At 63.0% G+C, this 19,644-nt stretch overlaps 2 protein-coding genes across 3 annotated transcripts in view; both read right to left on the reverse strand.

Moving 5' to 3' along the window:
- Positions 1–132, reverse strand: part of RAB40C (RAB40C, member RAS oncogene family) — a 38,993-nt gene extending 38,861 nt beyond the window's left edge. Inside the window, exon 1 of the mRNA XM_063617030.1 lies at positions 64–132. The gene's annotated coding sequence lies outside the window, so the exon portion shown is untranslated. The remainder of the gene's footprint in view (positions 1–63) is intronic.
- A 5,073-nt stretch (positions 133–5,205) lies between these two features.
- On the reverse strand, positions 5,206–19,618 carry PIGQ (phosphatidylinositol glycan anchor biosynthesis class Q). Of its 2 annotated transcripts, XM_055242231.2 has the most exons (11): positions 19,470–19,618; positions 14,635–15,323; positions 13,427–13,558; positions 13,143–13,263; positions 10,896–11,022; positions 10,494–10,647; positions 10,081–10,192; positions 9,072–9,152; positions 8,364–8,478; positions 7,026–7,087; positions 5,206–6,453 (listed from the first exon to the last, which is right to left on the reverse strand). In XM_055242231.2, exons 2-11 carry the CDS (start codon positions 15,312–15,314, stop codon positions 6,301–6,303), a joined length of 1,737 nt encoding a protein of 578 aa, XP_055098206.1. In that variant the 5' UTR covers positions 15,315–15,323; positions 19,470–19,618; the 3' UTR covers positions 5,206–6,300. The 2 variants fall into 2 exon arrangements, with proteins under 2 accessions (XP_055098206.1, XP_063473095.1); XM_063617025.1 differs by lacking the exon at positions 7,026–7,087.
- Positions 19,619–19,644: the final 26 nt, after the last annotated feature.

Consider the following 19,644-nt stretch of genomic DNA (forward strand, 5'->3'; position numbering starts at 1 on the left):
CGCCGGCGCCATTGGGTCGCTTGCACGTCCATTACGGCTCTGCTAACCCCGCCCCTTTCCTACACGCTCGCCAATCAGGGGCTCCGAAGTCCACGTTGTTTGTATCCGCCCCTTCAACGCGCGGACTGGCGGCAGGATGCAGGCGTGCCCGGGCCGAGGCGACGCGGCTGAGTCCGGGAAACGAAAGCCCCTCGCAGGCTGCGCCGCCTGCTTCCGCAGAGACCTCGGAGGGGGCGGCGGGGTAGTCCCGGGCGCGTCCTCTCCAAGGCGGTGAGGCCAATCGGCGCTCGATGAGGCGGAACTTCCTCTCGGGGCAGGGGCGGGACTTCCGCCCGGCGGCAGCGGGGTGGACCCTTCGGTCACCACTGAGTCTAAGAAGTCGCTGAGGTTCTGGGACCCCGCGGCGTCACCGAGCGTGAGCCTTCCGCCCGGGGACGCGGCCGCCACAGCTCGGGAAGCGGGGAACGCGGCCGGCGCGAGCTCAAGACCCGGCCCGACGTGCTCACCGCGGTAGCGGCGCCTCCTGGACGGGGACCCAGAGCCCGGGCCGCACTCTTCCCGGGGGCGCCGCCGAGCCCTCGTCCCTGCCGGGCCCGGCAGCCGCAGGTGCGTGGTCGAGCGAGGCGGCTGCGTCCGCGGACCCCGGCGTGGGGTCGGGGGTTGAGTGGGCACGTGGTTCTTTCTGGGGTGACGAAAAGGTCCTACCGTCGTGGGGATGATCCTGCCGCTCTCGGTGAAGTTACTAAACGTCAGTGACTCACTCGGAACGCGTGAGCTTTGGTACGTGCTCTGCGTTCAGTAACGCTGTTACAGTCGTAAGTAAAAGGAGTAACGTCAGCGCCGACCCAGCGCAGCCGTCTCCAGACCGGGTGCGGGGCCCGTCACGTCTGCCCCGCCGGCGAGTAGCAGAGTCCGGCAAGAACCCTCCTCCCGAGGGGCCCCGACCCGGGCTGTGCCTCCGGGAGCAGGTGCTGTTTACACAGAGGGACGCCAGGACGGGCAGCCCCACACCCTCCAGTGACCTCCCGCCCCCCAGAGCTGAAGACATGGCCTTGACTAAGCGGCGACCACATCGACGCAACAGTTTTTTCTTTTTTGAAACAGGGCCTCCCTCTGTCGCCCAGGCTGCACTGCAGTAGCGCAGTCTCGGCTCACTGCAGCCTCTACCTCCCCGGCACAAGCGATCCTCCAGCCTCAGCCTCCCGAGTAGTTGGGACTACAGGTGCCACCATGCCCGGCTACCTTTTGTATTTTTTGTAGAGATGGCGTCTTGCCAAGTTCCTCAGGCATTAACTGACCCAGAATCAACCTGGCAGGTCAGGGAGAGCCTCTTCTGCTCAGAGGTCATTATGCCCAGACTTGAGCCCTGGCTGTGAAGTCCCTGAGACCCCTCACTCCAGGGACGGGAAGCACCAAAGATGGGATGTTTCCTCCTCGGTTTCTGAGACTGCCTGGAAGGGGGGATAGTGGTGAGCAGCTGTCTCCCCCTTTCCTGAGAACGTAAATCAGAAACGCTTTCTGAAGCCAGGCACGGTGGCTCATGCCTGTAATCCCAGCACTTTGGGAGGCTGAGGTGGGTGGATCACCTGAGGTCAGGACCAGCCTGGCCAACATGGTGATAACCCCCTCTCCACTGAAAATACGAAAATGAGCCAGGCATGTTGGTACGTGCCTGTAATCCCAGCTACTTAGGAGGCTGAGGCAGAATTGCTTAAACTCGGGAAACGGAGGTTGCAGTGAGCTGAGATTGTGCCACCGCACTCCAGCCTGGGCTACAGAGCGAGACTCTGTCTCAGAAAAAAAAAAAAAAAAAAAAGTGGCTCAAAAATAAACTATTAATTAAAAATGTTCTTATGGTCTTCACAAAAATAAACTTTTTTAAAAAAGAAAAACCAAGTAAAACGCTCTCCAGACCCAGCCGTGGGCCACTGCTGCCTAGTTCCCACCTCCTGGGACAAGAAAGGGCCATCCCCCGGCTGATGAAGTCAGGTTTTTCCCACTGGACCTGCCCACCACAGCCTGTGGACACAGCCCTGTAGGTGGGGACCTGTGGTTTGGGTTCAGGAACCTTTCCATAGGGTGAGATCCTTGGAAAGCTGATGTGCCCTCTGACCTCCCAGCCTCCGAGCAGAAGAGTGTCACAGGGAACCCAGATGGGTCTAGGGCAGCAGGCCCAGTGAAGGGAGGGATGGACAGAGGGGTGCCATCCTCTGGCATCCAGGCCTTGTGGACCGAGGGGCTGCGCCTCCCATGCAGCTGCGTGCACTTACGCAGGGTGTCCTGGGGTCCACTGTGGCCAAGCCAGGCCTGGGCCCCAGGGGCAGGACACCATCCCTGCAGCTGAGGGATCTCAGGCCAGGGGCAGGGCAGCCAAAGACAGTGGAATATGAGAAGAGACCTCCACCCAGAAGTTCGGGGTGAGCCACCACCTAGGCATCCACTTGTCGAGCAGTCAAGGTAATTCTGGGCCCATCTCAGAGGCCTGAGCAGTGTCTGGTGGAGACCCTGACAGCCCCTTCCTGCCACACCCCACACTCACTGGCCGTGGCAGAGACGGGCCAGGACACTAAGCAGAGCCTCTGTCCAAGTGAGGGGCTTGGGGGACAAAGGGAGCAGTTTGGGGTGTCCGCCCTGCTCCTGGGTGCCCAGTGGCCGCCGGGATGTCCTCAAAGTCCTGCTAAGGGGGTGGACGATAGCCCAGTGGGGCAGACAAGCCTTGGCCCCTGAAGCCCTGTGCCCAGGGAGCACCTACAAGTTTCAGCTACTCAGGGACCCCCCCAGTCCTGGCCTGCTGCCAAGGGGAGGCCTCACTTACATCCCATGAGTGGACAGAGCCAATCACCTTGGTGGACACAGTGTGCAGTGGATGAGGGCAGTGAGGGACAGAGCGCCAACATGGTCCCGTTTCTGTGGACAAATTAATGACAAAGGAATGTGGCTTTGCAGCGGAAAACCCCGCGGACAAGACTTCGACCAAGTAGTCACGCTGGCATCACTGGGAAGAACAGGTGGGCTCTGCGTGCCACCCTGGGTGGTGCCCTCTGCTGCTGCCACAAGCCTGAGCAGTGTCTCATCATGAGGGTCATCAGCAGACCCAGCCGGGGACACTCCTGAGTAATGGGCTCCATCCCTAAGCCACCAGAGGCTTTGGAGACTGGCCCGTGACACGAGGGACACACTGGAATGGGGTCGGTGGCTTGGACTGCATCCGTGCAAAAGCCCCGGGTTTGAGCACCGCACTGGCTGCCTTGTTCTGAGGAAATGCACGCTGAAAATTCGAGAGCCAGAATGGGCAGCTGACTCAAATGGTGCAGAAAAACATAAAGAATGTGCTGGCTGGGCCCCGTGGCTCACACTTGTAATCCCACCACTTTGAGAGGCCGACGCAGGCACATGGCTTGAGCCCAAGAGTTAGAGACCAGCCTGAATAACATGGTGAAACCCCGTCTCTATTAAAAATACAAAACTGAGCCAGGTGTGGTGGTGGGCACCTGTAATCCCAGATAGTCCGGAGGCTGAGGTGGGAGAATCACCTGAGACCAGGAAGGTTAAGGCTGCACTCCAGCCTGGACAATAGAGACCCTCTCTCAAAAAAAAAGAAAAGACAAAATGTGAAAACATACACATGGCATGTGGTCGTGGGGGGATGTAGGTGAAGGGTGCTGGAAGCACTCTGTGTTATTCTCACAGCATTTTTGTAAGTCTGAATCTGTGAAGTACTGGTGAGACCCTTCTCTCTGGGCAGCCCCAGCTCTGAAAGGGAAGGTGTCTGCTTCTCAGGGTGCCCTGAGGGTCCATAAATGGTCCTGGGCAGGCCTTGGAAAAGCTCCAGCCCATTGCCCTGTCTGGGTCGGCAAGGCAGTGGGGACCAGAGCCCTGGTGGAGGGATGAGGGGCACCCCACAGGTATAGGCCGTCTCCAGGCAGGGGCTGTGCAGCAAGGACAGACGGAGCCTGGAGGTGCAGGCGGCACCTCTCGGTGGCTGCGAGTGGCTGGGGTGACGGTGTTCCCTCGGCCAGCTCTGGCGCCAACCAAACCTGGCTGGCCCTCGGGATAGGCAGTCAGCCCAGTGCCTAGCAGAGGGGGTGACCGCTGCCAGGCACGACCCATGACACGGCCATCACAGAGCAGTGGGCTGAGCTGTGTCAAGACCCTCACCTGGTGGAAGCCCCAGGAGGCATGGCGGCCCAGTGGGCAGCTGGCGGGGGCGGGAGGTACAGGCTGGGGGTGATGGTGGACCCAGTGGACAGCTGGGGGGAGCGGGAGGTACAGGCTGGGGGTGTTGGTGGACCCAGTGGGCAGCTGGGGGGAGCGGGAGGTACAGGCTGGGGGTGATGGTGGACCCAGTGGACAGCTGGGGGGAGCGGGAGGTACAGGCTGGGGGTGTTGGTGGACCCAGTGGGCAGCTGGGGGGAGCGGGAGATACAGGCTGGGGATGTTGGTGGGCTCAGTAGGCAGCTGGAGGGGGAGTTGGGGGTACAGGTGGAAAGGGTGGGGGACAGGGGACACAGGTGGGAGGGGTGGCAGGCCAGGTGGGCAGCTGGTAGGAGCAGTGTAGGCCGGGTAGGCAGCTGGAGGGGGAGGTGGGGGGGGGTACAGATGGTAAGGGTGATGGGCCAGGTGGGCAGCTTGGGGGAGGCAGGGGACACAGGTAGGGGGTTGGTGGGCCCTGAGTGCCTCTGAGTCCAACCTCTGGTTGCCTGGAAGTCCAGGTTGGATGGAGGCCTGTATACTTCGGGCTGGGCACGGGGTATGGGGTCCACCAGCTGGGCCACCAGCACTGCAGGCGACGGAGACCATTCTTAGCAACTGTGGCAGTCGAAGGCTCTACTGGGCCAGGACCCATGAGGGCCCCACCCCGCATGGAGTCCACAGATTCAGAGCAGGAGCTGCTCGCCCCGCCCCTGGAGGCTTACACCCCTGTGCCATCTATGTCAAGGCAAGGCCAGGACCCCAGGGTGGGTAGACCCCAGGGTGGGTAGACCCCAGGGTGGGCGGCCCGGGTTCACCCACCTACACCAAAGTCCTCAAGGGCCCAGGGCCCGTCCATCAGCCATCAGCCATCGTCAGGGCCTCCAGCAGGAGGCCAGTGTAGACTCTGCAGGGCCGATCCACGTGAGGCAGCCCAAGTCCCTCAAGTAGCGTCCGCACCCCCACCCCAGAGCTTCTCTGGACCCGCGCTGCACGTGGACCCGGGGCCGAGCCTGCGGTCCAAACACGGGGCAGGTTTTATTGTCACAGCAGCTGACGGCTTCCCCGGTGCTGGGTCGCCAGGGAGTCCCAGGCAGTCCTGGTGCTGATGAGATGGGCGCTGCCTTCTCCCACCCACAGCGCGTCATCCCCTCACCAGCCGGCACCTGCAGCATCCCCTCCGGAAGGGGACTGGGGCTCACAGGGAACACCCGCACCCAGACCGTGCCGTCTGGCAGGCACTTTCGGCCTCGGTGCCACGGCCCCCTCCCCAGGCCGCTCACACCCATGGCGGGGCCACAGAGGTGTCTGCACAGCAGGGCTTACTCCTTCCCTGGGAGGCCCACGAAGGGAGACAGAAGATTTGGCCCCAGGGCCTGTTGCTACAGGGGCGCCGTGCACGAATAGGTATGGCTGGGTCAGTGGGCGGGCCCTTGACACTGAGGCTGCTCCCGCCCCCACAGCAGCCTGGCGATGCCCACAGCCTACTGACGGCTTCTTCACAAAGCGACCTCTCCAGGGAACGTCAGCAAATAAACCCCGTGTGGTTCAGGGAGTGAGGTCCCGGGCCTGCTGGGGCTGGGGCTGGGGACGGGGGTCAGCGACTGCTTCAATCCCCCAGATGCAGGGTGCTGTTCAGCTGAGGGAGCTGGAGGGTGCCTGGGACTGGGGGGTTCATCCTGGGAAAGTCCCTCCACCCCCACAGCCAGGGCAGAGCCACTGGGGAGCCCCCGGGAGACCAGCCCTCCACCTGGGGCTGCTGTGGTGGACGGGCCCTCTGGACCTGGGTACACAGGGTGGGCATGGGACAGTGCTCTGGACACCTGGGGCTGCTGTGCTCGCCACCGTGGTGACCGCAGCAGGTGGGAAGCAGGTCCCAAGGCAGGCAGTGCCAGTGACGGAGCGCAGCCAGCCTGGCTGGCCACCCCTACATCTGCTCACTCCCAACGACCTCCAAGCGCAAAGTATGATAGCAGGGCCTGCCGTGTTCAGGAGCACACAGCAGCGTCCACAAAGCACGGGACACACGCCAGCTCAGCTGGTGCCACCCTGGCAGAGCAGATGGCTGGCCGTGGCCATGTGGTGGTGCCAGGCAAGCTGGCGGCTCCCTCAGTCCTGCTTGTCCCCTCTCTGCCTCCAGGGGTAGATGAGCTCCCCAAAGAACAGCTTGCGGCACAGGGTGCCCCAGGAGTGCTTGGGATGGCAGCCACAGCTGGGGAGGCGGTAGGTTTGCACCACGTGGCTGTAGGGCAGTGGGTTTATCTGGAAGGACAAGGGCAGCGGTCAGCAGGGTGGTCTGAGCTCCAACCCTGTCTGCAGAGAGAGGGTGGGGGCGGGCAGTTGTGGTGCAGGGCCAGTGCTGTCTCAGACATTCCCTCGCCTGTGAGATAAGCCAGTCCCACTTCCCAGGGAGGCAGGTGAGCCTGCAGCCAGAAGGGAGCGCTTGGGGGGAGGCAGAAGCTGCATCTCCCCTCGGGGCTGCCCAACTCTGAGGGGCCGTGCCGCAGGGACACACACCCCACCCCAGGACTCACTCAGTCGGTTCTGTTCCACCCAGAACTTGAGCCCTGTGGGGCCCGGGGCAGCCCCAGCCAGTCAAGGTCACCTCCGACACAGGGCAGAATGGGCCCCATCCACAGGACCACACCAGTGTCCTCAGGCCCTGGGGGTAAGGGGGAGGGGGTTCCACGTGGGCCTTGCCCCTCAGCTCCTCTGGGCCCTTCCTGTACCTCATCACAGGCTGACGTGGTGCCACCCAGACACTACACCCAGCTGACCCCACTGTCCCAGAACAGGCAGCAGCATAGGGGCGCCCTGGCCACGAGGGGCCTCACCTGCATCAAGAGGCGGAGGGGCCTGCCGGCCTCGTGCTGGAGGACACGGAACTTCACACCAGCTGCAAGGATAGCAAGGGGCTTAGGAGGGAGGACGCGTGGGGGCTGGCTCCACACATGGGCAGAGGCTGGAGGTACCTTCCTGAGGGGCACCCGGGTGCTGCTGGCTGTGGCCACCCATGAGGCTCTCCCTGCCCCCTCCGTCCCCCAACTCCTGGAGCTGGCTGCCAGGCCAGCATCAAAGCCTCCTGCAGCCAGGCATGGTGGCTCCACCTGTAATCCTAGCATTTTGGGAGGCCGAGGTGGGCGGATCATGAGGTCAGGAGTTGAAGACCAGCCTGGCCAACATGGTAAAACCCCATATGTATTAAAAATACAAAAATTAGCCAGGTGTGATGGCATGTGCCTATAATCTCAGCTACTTGGGAGGCTGAGGCAGGAGAATCGCTTGAACCAGGGAGGTGGAGGTTGCAGTGAGCCGAGATCACACCATTGCACTCCAGCCTGGGCAAAAAGAGCGAGACTCCATCTCAAAAAAAAAAAAAAAAAAAAAGCCGGGCGCAGTGGCTCATGCCTGTAATTCCAGCACTTTGGGAGGCGGAGGTGGGAGGATCACGAGGTCAGGAGTTCGAGACCAGCCTGGCCAAAATGGTGAAACCCCCATCTCTACTAAAATACAAAAAATTAGCTGGGCGTGATGGCACACGCCTGTAATCCTAGCTACTCGGGAGGCTGAGGCAGGAGAATCGCTTGAACCCAGGAGGCAGAGATTACAGTGAGCCGAGATTGCGCCATTGCACTCCAGCCTGGGCAACAAAGTGAGAGACTCCGTCTCAAAACAAACAAAAGCCTCCTGCAGACTCCACTGAAAGAAGCCGAGTGTCCCGCAAGCAGGGAAGAACCCCAGTGAGGGACGGGCGCAGGCTGTGCTATTGAGTGGATGGGGTCTTCCAGCAGAGTGGACAGGGCACTTGCTGGATGGTGGCTGCCCTGCTGGCTCCTAGCGCCTGTAACTTTGCTGCACTTGGCCCCTGGCCTGCAGTTCAGACTCCCAAGCCCAGAAAATCCCAAGGCAGAAGAACAAAGGCCTGTGGCGTCAGGTCTCCAGGTTCCTGAACCTGAGAAGCAGGTGAGTCTCTCTCTTCACCTCCCTGGAGGCAGCTGGTCCTGCAGACCTCTGGGACTGGGAGGCCTTGTCCTCCCTGCCCGCTTGCTCGTGCATACCACGGCTTCCAGGCTGGAGGCACAGTGGCCCGTGCTATCCTTGCTTCTGCAGGGCCCACAGGTGTGGTTCCCCTCCATCTACCCAGGGCCAGCTGCCCAATACGCAGCACTTACCCGCCAGCCTGTAGGGCCGGCAGAGCCGAAGACCCAGTGAGTACAGCGGCAGGGAGTTGATGAGGTCCACAAGCAGATGGATCAGGCCCTGCACGGCGACCACCAGGAGCCTGAGCTGTGGCAGAGGAGCATTTAGGACCGACCCGGCCAGACATGGCTGGGGGCAGAGCAGCCCGACCCCATCCTGGGCCACCATGAAGGGGGCCCAGAGGCTGCAGGGTCCTGGGGAGAGCAGGAACCCCACCCTGAGCAGGGCACGGAGCCTGCCATTGGGCCTTGCCCTGGAGCAAAGCTGGAGGCGGAGCAGTCGGCCCTCCCACCAGGTCAGAGGTGCCTCCCCACAGCCTCACATGCAGAGGGGATCGAGGCCTGGGAATCAAGCAGGTGCTGGAGGTGGTTCTGCTGACCTCCCACTGTCTGCCCCAGTGCCAGGCACCAGGGGAGGCCTCTTGCGTGACCCCACCTGCCGTGGGTCCTCCCACCAAGCACCCAGCTGTGTGCTCCAGGGCAGTGAGGGGGTCTTCCCGGCCAGGCTAGGGCCTCACCCACTCCAGGGCCCAGCACTCACTGCCCAGAGGGCCCTGAAAGGCCACCCACGTGGCCTGCAGCAGGAGACAGCCCGCCCCACAGCTGACTGCTCCCAGGCAACGCTGGCAGAAGCCACACAGAGCACTGCAGCCAGGCCCAGCCTGTGGGTGCTCAGCTCACCAGGGTGAACACCAGGTAGTACAGGGCTGTGGTAGGCAGGAGGAAGAGCAGGATGGTGAACAGCAGAGTCCCGATGAACAGCTGTAGGGAGGGGCCGGCACACCGGGCATCAGCAGGACCCTGCGCCCAGGGACGGCCCAGCACTGCGCCCTCCCCATCCTGGAGCTGCAGTCGGGACCTTGCAGCTTCCTGAGGGAACTCGGGACGGCTTGCTCAGAAGCAGTCCCAGTAGCAGGAGGGCTGTCCACCCACACCCCACGGACTAGGGGACTCGCAGGGAGGCAGGTGGGGGCCAGACCAGCCAAGATGGTGCATGGCCACACAGTCACCAAGAACACGCTCTGGATGGCAGCATCCAGGGGCTGCATCAGGTGTGAGCAGCAGACAGGACAGCCAGAGCCAGCCTCTGAGCCTGAGCACCTCTAGGGCCTGTACCTGGGTCACCCCAGTCTCTGTGCCTGGGCACCTCTAGGGCCTGTGCCTGGGTCACCCCAGTCTCTGTGCCTGGGCACCTCTAGGGCCTGTGCCTGGGTCACCCCAGTCTCTGTGCCTGGGCACCTCTAGGGCCTGTGCCTGGGTCACCCCAGTCTCTGAGCCTGGGCACCTCTAGGGCCTGTGCCTGGGTCACCCCAGTCTCTGTGCCTGGGCACCTCTAGGGCCTGTACCTGGGTCACCCCAGTCTCTGTGCCTGGGCACCTCTAGGGCCTGTGCCTGGGTCACCCCAGTCTCTGTGCCTGGGCACCTCTAGGGCCTGTGCCTGCATCACCTTCAGGGATGTGTGTCTGTGTCTTCTCTGTGGCCCAGGGAAGCTCTGCGCTGCTTCAGAGCCCCACTGCAGCCCCCACTGCAGACCCCACTGCAGACTTCTCATCTATTCCCAGGGCCTGTGCGTGGCCTGAGCTGCAGGACGGGAGCAGGCTGCCCCCTTGTGGTGCCCAAGCACCGCGCTGGCCCAGCGGTCACAGGCCGGGGGCAGTCAGCCCCTCCAGCCACGAACCCTGCCCCGTACCTGGTCCAGGTCATAGGAACAGGAGTCCACGCGCTGGCGCAGAACGTTCCACTTCTTCCCCCGGAACAGACGCCAGAGCGAGGATAGGCCATGGATCTTCAGGCAGTACAGCCTACAGGACGCAGTGCCGTCAGGCCGGGCCCGTGCCCCGCCCCGCCCCGCCCCACCCCACCCCCCTGCCCCATTCGCTCGCCCCGCCCCACCCCCTGCCCCATTCGCTCGCCCCACCCCCTGCCCCGCCCCACCCCCTGCCCCGCCCCACCCCCTGCCCCATTCGCTCGCCCCGCCCCTCCCCGCCCCGCCCCCTGCCCCATTCGCTCGCCCCGCCGCTCCCTGCCACGCCCCACTCGAACGCCCAGCCGGAGCCTCTGCACCTCCCAGGGGGCGGTGGGGAGGGGGAAGCCCACGCCCACCTGGCTCCATAGACATAGAAGCAGTAGATGTGGAAGGTGAGGAGGGCGATGATGTCCGACAGGAGGGACAGGGCCACCGTCAGGCCCAGGCAGGCCGAGAGGCCCACGTGCCACAGGATGTGCTCCACGAAGGGGGACATGAGGTGGATGTAGCCTGGCAGGGTGGGATAGGCCCTCAGGAGGCGCTCAGACCCCAGCCCTCAGCCCAGCACAAGCCTCACAGGACATAAGGTGCGGGTAGGCTGGCAGAGTGGGGTCGGCCCTCGGCCGAGCACAGCAGGCCTCACATACACAGGACGCCGGGCAGCAGAGTTGGGGGCGCAGGGGGCGGGGTCTGGCTGGGTCCCTACCCTCTTCAGCAAGCTCTGGGGTCCCTGGGGCCCCCGCCTGCCCTGCACTCACTGATCCACAGGTGGATGTGGTAGAGGAAGAAGCGGCCCAGCACTTGGTCCAGTGCACGGTTCATCTTGAGCCCGGCGGGAGCACCCATCAGCCACTGCAGCAGGTGCTGGAGCTCCTCGGCCACGTGCTGCACGGACACAGGGGCCACGCTGGGGCAGGGGCAGCCAGGCTCAGCACCTGCATCTCCCCAGGCTCTTTTGTGACGGGCCCCCACCCTGGCCAGCCTTCCCTCCTCCGGGGGCCACTGCGTCCTAGCGTGGACAGCACACGGGCTCCCCTTCACAGATGGCTCCGGGATTGGGGTCTGAGGAGGTTGGTCTGGAGACCTCTCTCTGCAGGCCTGGGTGACACGGCCGGACCCACAGGGCACCGACGCGGCCCCTTGCCTGCAGCCACCTCCACCACCTTCCTCCCCTCTCACTACCTCAGCCACAGGACCCACTGGAGCCCTCGGCCCCAAACACGTGGACATGCTGAGGCCTGGCAGACCCTGATTCAGCTCCAGCCCTGCAGGGGAGCCCACAGCTGACACAGTCCCCTCCAGAGGCCCCACCCCATCACAGAGGCTGGGGGCTGCCCGGGATGGCCACAGGTGAGTGAGATAGTACCAAGCCCATTAGGGCCACAGCAACAAGGCAGGAGGACAGCTCCCCAGAGGGAGGATGGCGTCAAGTTGAGGGCACAGGCATCCCCAAGAGCAAACGGAAGCAGGGTCTTGGCCGCCCAGGAAGAAACTCAGCATCCAGAGGCTGTGCTGGCCCTGGGGGGCAGACCCCGAGGAAGCCTCAGCCTCCCCACCAAGGAGACAGTGACACCTCGGCCCCCACTTGCCCATTGCGCAGGCCCCTTCCAAGCCTGGGCCAAGGCGTCAGCCACAGCAGGAGGACTGGCAAGAAGGAGAAAAGAACATTCTTTTTTTTTTTTTGAGACGGAGTCTCGCTCTGTCGCCCAGGCTGGAGTGCAGTGGCTCAATCTCAGCTCAGTGCAAGCTCTGCCTCCCGGGTTCATGCCATTCTCCTGCCTCAGCCTCCCGAGTAGCTGGGACTACAGGTGCCCGCCACCATACCCAGCTAATTTTTTGTATTTTTAGTAGAGACGGGGTTTCACCGTGTTAGCCAGGATGGTCTCGATCTCCTGACCTCATGATCTGCCCGCCTTGGCCTCCCAAAGTGCTGGGATCACAGGCAGGAGCCACCGCGCCCGGCAGAGAAAAGAACATTCTTTATAAATAGAGCTTATTTAATATTTAAAGGATAAGAGCTTGGCAGCAGGAAGAGACTTTCATTTTTAAATTATTTCTATTTCTGAGCACTTCTGCAAAAGGGAGGTCTAGGACAAAGTAGGCCGGTGGCAGGTGCGGACGACCACAGGCAAAGCCGCCAAGCCCCTTCCCCAGCCCCGCCCCTCCTTCCTTCTGGGCTGGGGCTCCCTGCACCCCCACAGCCACACAGACGTGCCTGATGCTGCCCCCAGAGGCCTGGCCTGGCCACAAGCAGGCCGAGTGCACACCTGCAGCCCACACAAGACCCACCCAGCCAGGCCTCAAGGAGGCCTCCACAGAGGCCCAAGGGTGGGCCGAAGAGCCGGGGACCACCCCCAGCAGGAAGACAAGCTCCTAATGGAAGAGAGGGGGCTTTGGTGCTGAGGGAGGAAGACAGAGAAGCTGAAGGCCCAGAGGCAGCATGGAAATGCACTAGATCTGCAGAGGAGGGAGCTGCACCCGGCTGGAAACGGGGCACAGACCATGCAGGGAAGGTGGGAGATGGGAGACAAGCTGTGCCCCTGGCTCTCAGCACAGGAGTTACGGAATCAGCACAGGGGCACGGCAGGAAATCCCAGCTGCGCTGCACATGGGCAGCCCTGGACAGGGAAGGTTTCATGACCCTGGCTCTGCAGAGGGCCCCAGAGAGCCAGGAGGGCAGTGCTGATCTAAGGTAGGGGCCACAAGGGAGACACCACGATGCTGGGCCCACAGGGAGAGGCGGGCTCCCCAGAGCCTCAGCCCCGGGGGCTCCTGCACATGGCCCCTTCAGAAGGAAAGGGGGGCAGCCTGCAAGGCCTGCCCTGCCCAGGCCTCAGCGCCCCTGGAGTTCCTGCTTCTGATCCAGGGGAGGGCCGTGTCTCCAGAGCATGGAGAAGGTAGAGCTGGCTTTGAGTGGGGGGTGGCTGTGGCCTGGGAAGGCTCTGCTGCCCAGGAGGGGTCCCCACGCCCACCCAGGACACCGGGCTCTACCCCAGTCCACTCACGTCAGCCACAGGAACAAGGGCGTCGGCCAGATGCCCGATGCGGCTTCTCCCGTGGAGCCAGGACAGCAGCATGAGGCCCAGGGCCACGTCCAGCAGCACAGAGACCACCGTGTTGGCCTTCCTGGAAGGGAGGTCCGGCCCGGCCGGCATGAGGGTGGCCAGCACAGCCTGGGGCCGCAGGAGGAGGCCTGCCTGGCCGGAGGGGTCAGCGTAGTGCAGAGGGGGATGGAGAAGGGGCCAGAGGGCACGCACCCAGCCCTGCAGAGACCAGGGCAGGCCCACACCTCATCAGCTGGGCAGGGTTTTCCGCCTTCCGTGTACTGAAGATGAGCGTGAGGTGCTCCAGCCGGCGCCGGAGCTGTTCGCACGTGGAGAGCTTGCTCCCGAGGAAGGACAGGGGCCAGAGCTTGAACACTCTGCGTGGGAGAGGAGAGGAGTGACGTGTCCCTGTCCAGATCCTCCTCCCACCGTCCCCCACTGTGCGGGGGACCACAAACACCCAGGCCACACTCCTGAGTTCCACAGGACAGGGCAGGTGGGAGGGGCCCTCGGTGGCCCAGGTGGTGGTAGGCGGCGCTCAACGCGCCCACCTCACAGTGCACGTGACTAACACAGAGCCTGGCCTCCTCGCAGGTGCTGAGCCCGGGCCCCCTGGTCACCACATGCTCCCAGAGCCGGTGCCAAGGGAGCACGTGCGAGCCAGCAGCAACTCCCACGGGCCCAGGGCCTCGCCCCACCGACAGGGCCCAGAAAGCTGCCCAGGGTCTCTGGGGCTGGCCTGGCTTCTCACCCCAGGCTTCCAGAGTGTGCACCCCCGGATCTAAGGCAGGGGGCAACTGAGGGTGACCCCCAGCTGCCCCCCATGGGGCGCCTCCGCCAGGCAGATGAGGTCTCCTGTGGAAGGGGGCCCTCTGTTCTCAGCCACGACTCAGGGCTACCCCCGTGCCCCCTAGGGCCCTTGGGCTTCAAGTGACCCTTGGCCAGCAGCACCTGTGATTGTGGGGAGAAGCAGGGCCTGTAGACCACTCCCCCAGGCACACGGGGCCAGCAAGTGGATGACTCTCCCACAGCCCATGAGCGCTGCAGTGCCCAGAGGCCTGCTGGGGGCACAAGCGGGGCTACAGGGAGGCCAGCGGGCCTGTATGCCCTCGGGAGCACCCCCAGGTAGCAGTAGTCACGTCTGTGCTCACCTTCTGATTTCTCTTTCAGGGACCTGAGCCACTGAGGTTCACCCTCTACACCTACTGGGAGGGCCCCTGGCAATCCCTGAGGCTGCCCGGAGACCTGGCTCTACCCCAGGGGTGAGGGACACCCTCTGAGAGGCGAGGGTTGGGAGGGCAGGATGGGGCCAAGGCCCGGGCTGCAGGAAGTGGGGAGGGGGCCTGTGCCCAGGAAGAGCCCATCTGGGCCTCTGTGCCCACTGCAGACAAAGGGATGGGCCAGCACTCACAGGGCCCCACTCTTTGCCACCTCCCTGTCCGGGGACACCTACCGGCAGGCACTGACAGCTGAGACCAGCGACAGCAGGCTGGCCAACAGCAGGCAAACGGGTCCCGAGGCTCGCCTGGCCAGCTCCGCGAGGATGCTGGCCTCCACACCCTCCGACTGCCAGTGGCTCAGCCGCACGGGGCCCTCATCGAAGCGGTCGCTGCGGAACAGCACCTCGCTGCGAGCTACCGTGTCGAAGACGGCAGCCAGGCCCCCCGTGCTGGCAGTGGTGGCTCCAGCCCGGCGGTCGGGCAGGACGGTGGGCGGGTGCAGCTGTGACAGCAACACCTGGTGCTGGTCATAGAAGACGAGCATGACCTGGTCCTCACCGGGGGCCGTGGGCGCTTGCCGGCGGGTGGCCTCGCAGCTCCAGAACGTGCCGCCTCTCTCCCGGCACAGCCGCAGCCAGGGCTCATGGGGGAAGACGGCACCCAGGCCCTCCAGGAAGCGGCTCAGGCTCTCCTCAGGCTCCTGCCGGCAGTGGCACCAGGTGCCCAGCACGGCCACGCCCACCTGGCTGGCCTGCCGCACCTGGGCCAGGAGCTGCTTGACCTGGATGGGGATGAAGGGAAAGTGCAGGACCGCCAGGACCACGGCGCTGCTCTGCTCCGGGACCCACCGTCCCACCAGCAGGCCGCTGTCCGCCGAAACACAGCACGTGGGGAAGAAGGCCTTGAGCACCATGCTGGGAGGCTGGAAGAGGAGATGAGAGGCTCGGCTCAGAGCTGCTGCTGCCGCCCCACCGTGGGCCGGGGGATGTGGCACAGATGGCCTGACAGGTGCGGCCACAGGGCCGCAGGTCGGGGCACCTCAGCTTCACGTTCCGTAGTGGACGCCGTAGGGCTCCTTGGCTGCCACCTCGCGTGGGCCATGCTTCTCCAAGGGGCAGCCGGAGCGCTGTCCCCACCTCCACCCCAGGCCCCGCTCACCCCCAGCCGCACGAGGCAGCCACGCACGTGCAGCCCCCAGGCCTGCCCTCCCATTTCCAGGCCAGCCCAGGGCAAGGCCTCCTCAGCACCACCGGACGGGGGTGTGGGGCTGAACCGAACTCCAGGCTTCTTCTTTTTGTTTTTAAGAAACCTGATTAGAGAGGTGTGCTTAAAGGTGTAGCACATGGAGAACTGCACAATCTCATTAGCAAGGTCACGCCAATTGAAACCTTGACAAACCATGATTCACGTATTAAGCAAGAATAAAGATGAAAATGTAAAGTGAAGTGCTGCTGGGCTGCAGAAACTACCTCGTGCACACGGCGGGCAGCCCCCAGGAAGGTCCCTGCCTCCCACAAGCCCCGCCCTGGGGGCAGGAAGGACCTGCCTCGTTGCTCAGGGAGCAAGCTCAGGGCACACAGGGCTTCGGCCTCCACTCTGACCCCCGCCCACGGTGGCAGCCGGAAGCGCCTGGCTCTCCCTGACATCCCCACAGCCACCCAGGCAGGGCTCCCTTAGGGAGCATTTTCTCTCCGAGATATATTTCTCCAACCACATGGGTGCCTAGAAAAGGGAGAGAGGCTTACAGGTCCTGGAGATGTGGAGGAACTGCATCCTGCACTCTCAGGCTGAGGGACGCCAGCCTTCCGAGGTGGCCTTTGAGTAGGAAGCCACCCAAGCCACTGCAGTTCCCAGGCCCTGGGCCTCTCCTCCCCCTTTCTCACAGGCCCCTGCCAAGCCGCACAGCCAGCCGGGGCTCCTCCTCCACTGATGCCCTCCCCGGCAGGGCCCCACAGGGCAGGAGGACTCCCTAGCGGTGGGGGCACTGCTGGCCGGCTGGCTGGGCCGCTCGCCTTCCTCAGACACAGAAAGCCCCATCTCGCCTGCACGAAGAGGGGAGCGGCCACTCTGAGCAGAGACCCCCCACGCTGGAGCCACACTTGAGGGAGGGACATAGCTTGGCCTGAGCCTCGGTCTGGAGGTCCCAGTGCCCACCACGCCCTTAGGGATGAGAGAACAGAGCAGGATGCACATGTCGGGGTGGTGTGACCTGCAAGTCCTCTCCCGAAGCTTGGAGGCGCTCTGGTAGAGGCCTCACACAGAAATGCCTGGGGCTTCAGAGGCCCCTGGTGCAGCTGCTCTCCTCCCCTGCAGGCCCCGCACCTGGGCTGGAGGATCCAGTCACTCAAGGCGGTGGGTTCTAGCTGGAAAGGCACCTTCTGGGTCAGGCTGCAGAACTCCCCAAATGCCCATTTCCTCAGTGGCCAGAGAGGGCAGGCGGCGGGTGGATGCCTGGAGGCCAGCTGACGTGGGGCACCAAGGACACCGTGAGAGGGACAGAGTGATTCTGCCTGTGAGGGGCCCAGCGCGTCTGGCTGTGTGACCACCATAGGGGACCACCCAGTACAGCCCACCTTTCACACCAGCTCAGCCCAGGGACCCATCACGCCCTGCTGGGGAAGAGCTTTCACAGGGACTAAGGAAAACCGCCCGGAGATATCGTCAGAAAAGAAACACAATCGGTCTAACAGTAAACAGACGTTCTGGGGGGAGCTGGTTCTGTGGTGGGCTCACTTTGGGTAAATTCACCCAGCTATGTGCTCACGATCTGTGTGCTTTCTTTGTGTGTATTCTTTGTGCTTCATCTACAAAGTTTACCTTAAAAAAAAGTCTACCGAAGGACATGGGAGGGCAGAAACTGCTCTTCTCTGTCAGGTAGTGAGAGAGAACTCAACGTACTGTGGGGCAAATGCCCATCACACTCCCACCTCAGCCTCTGGGATGGTCGGCGGTACAAAGAAGCCTGCACTAGCGGCTGCCGGGATCACACAGCCAGAGGAAGATGAAAGAGAAGCGATCGATAGCAGAGGAGGTATGGGACGGGAGAAAGCAACATGAGCATCTTTAAAGACTGAGGAAACACACACACACACACACACACACACAGACACACAGGCACCAGGCTAGCCACACACACACACAGGCTAGACACACACACACACAGGCTAGACACACACACACACACACGGGCGCCAGGCTAGCCCCCCCCCCCCACACACAGGCTAGACACACACACACACACACACACACGGGCGCCAGGCTAGCCCCCCCACACACACACACAGGCTAGACACACACACACACACACACAGACACAGACACACAGGCACCAGACTAGCCACACACACACACAGGCTAGACACACACACACACACACACACAGGCTAGACACACACACACACACACACACACACACGGGCGCCAGGCTAGCCCCCCCACACACACACACAGGCTAGACACACACACACACACAGACACAGACACACAGGCACCAGACTAGCCACACACACACACAGGCTAGACACACACACACACACACAGGCTAGACACACACACACACACACACACGGGCGCCAGGCTAGCCCCCCCACACACACACACAGGCTAGACAAACACACACACACAGACACAGACACACAGGCACCAGACTAGCCACACACAAACACAGGCTAGACACACACACACACACAGGCTAGACACACACACACACACACACACACACACACGGGCGCCAGGCTAGCCCCCCCCACACACACACAGGCTAGACACACACACACACACACACACGGGCGCCAGGCTAGCCCCCCCCACACACACACACAGGCTACACACACACACACACACACACACACACACACACAGGCGCCAGGCTAGCCAGAAGAGCTTCCTCTGCTAAGAATGAGCCCGAGTGCTTTTTTTTTTTTTTTTGAGACGGAGTCTTGCTCTTTCGCCCAGGCTAGAGTGCAGTGGCGCGATCTCTGCTCACTGCAAGCTCCGCCTCCCGGGTTCACGCCATTCTCCTGCCTCAGCCTCCCTAGTAGCTGGGACTACAGGCGCCCGCCACTGCGCCCGGCTAATTTTTTCTATTTTTAGTAGAGACGGGGTTTCACCGTGTTAACCAGGATAGTCTCAATCTCCTGACCTCGTGATCCACCCGCCTCGGCCTCCCAAAGTGCTGGGATTACAGGCGTGAGCCACCGCGCCCGGGCTGAGCCCGAGTGCTCTTGAGAAGCCATTCCCAGACCAGGTAGGGAGGCCGACCATATAAAGTAGTAAGACTTCCCTCTCCTCCTGTGAATGAGGAAACGGTGGGACCCCAGCCCAGTGAGGACGGTCCAGGGCCACCTCTGGCTGAGCCGCCCCCTCCCTGCCACCGCTCCACAAGAGCTCTGGAGAATTTGCGTTTCCCAGCGCCTTGTTTGAAAAATAAACACGAACCTAGCGCGGTGGCTCACGCCTGTAATCCCAGCACTTTGGGAGGCCGAGGCGGGAGGATCACTTGAGGTCAGGAGCTCAAGACCAGCCTGGACGGGGGTGAAACCAAGTCTCTACTAAAAACACAGAAATTAGCCGGGCGTGGTGGCGGGCACCTGTAATCCCAGCTACTCGGGAGGCTAAGGCAGGAGAATGGCGTGAACCCGGGAGGCGGAGCTTGCAGTGAGCCGAGATCGCGCCACTGCACTCCAGCCTGGGCAACAGAGCGAGACTCCGTCTCAAAAAAAAAAAATAAAAATAAATAAATAAATAAATACATAAATAATGAAAAACAAATACGAGTTCAGCCTGGGCAACATGGTGAGACCTCGTCTCAAAAAAACAAAACAAACAAACAAACTTGCTTGCCTTCCTCAAGCAGGGCCTTCCCCTCTCACTTGGAAAGAGCCTATGATTCTGTTTTTTGCCCTTTCCTGCAACCCGGGACAACTGCGAAGGGCCCACGGCCAGGCCTGGGCCGCCGACCGCCCTTGCACAGGGTCCACCGGGTCCCAGGTCGGCGCGGGTCTGAGGGCCCGGAGCCGCAGGGGCGCTGCCCGAGGTCCCGCCGCGCGCCACCCACCCCCCAGCTCACCGGGTGCTCCCGGGGCCGCGCGCTCGGGCGGCGGGGTCCGGACGGGGTTGGGGAGCCCGATGGACGGGCCCGGGCAGACGGCAGCGCTCGCTGCCTCCAGCGCCGCCGCGAGACCCGAGCCCCACTTCCGCCGGCTCCGCGCGTTGCCGCGCTACGGTCCGGCCCCCAAAGGCGC

Source organism: Symphalangus syndactylus, chromosome 14, assembly GCF_028878055.3.
Source record: "Symphalangus syndactylus isolate Jambi chromosome 14, NHGRI_mSymSyn1-v2.1_pri, whole genome shotgun sequence".
Taxonomy (NCBI): domain Eukaryota; kingdom Metazoa; phylum Chordata; class Mammalia; order Primates; family Hylobatidae; genus Symphalangus; species Symphalangus syndactylus.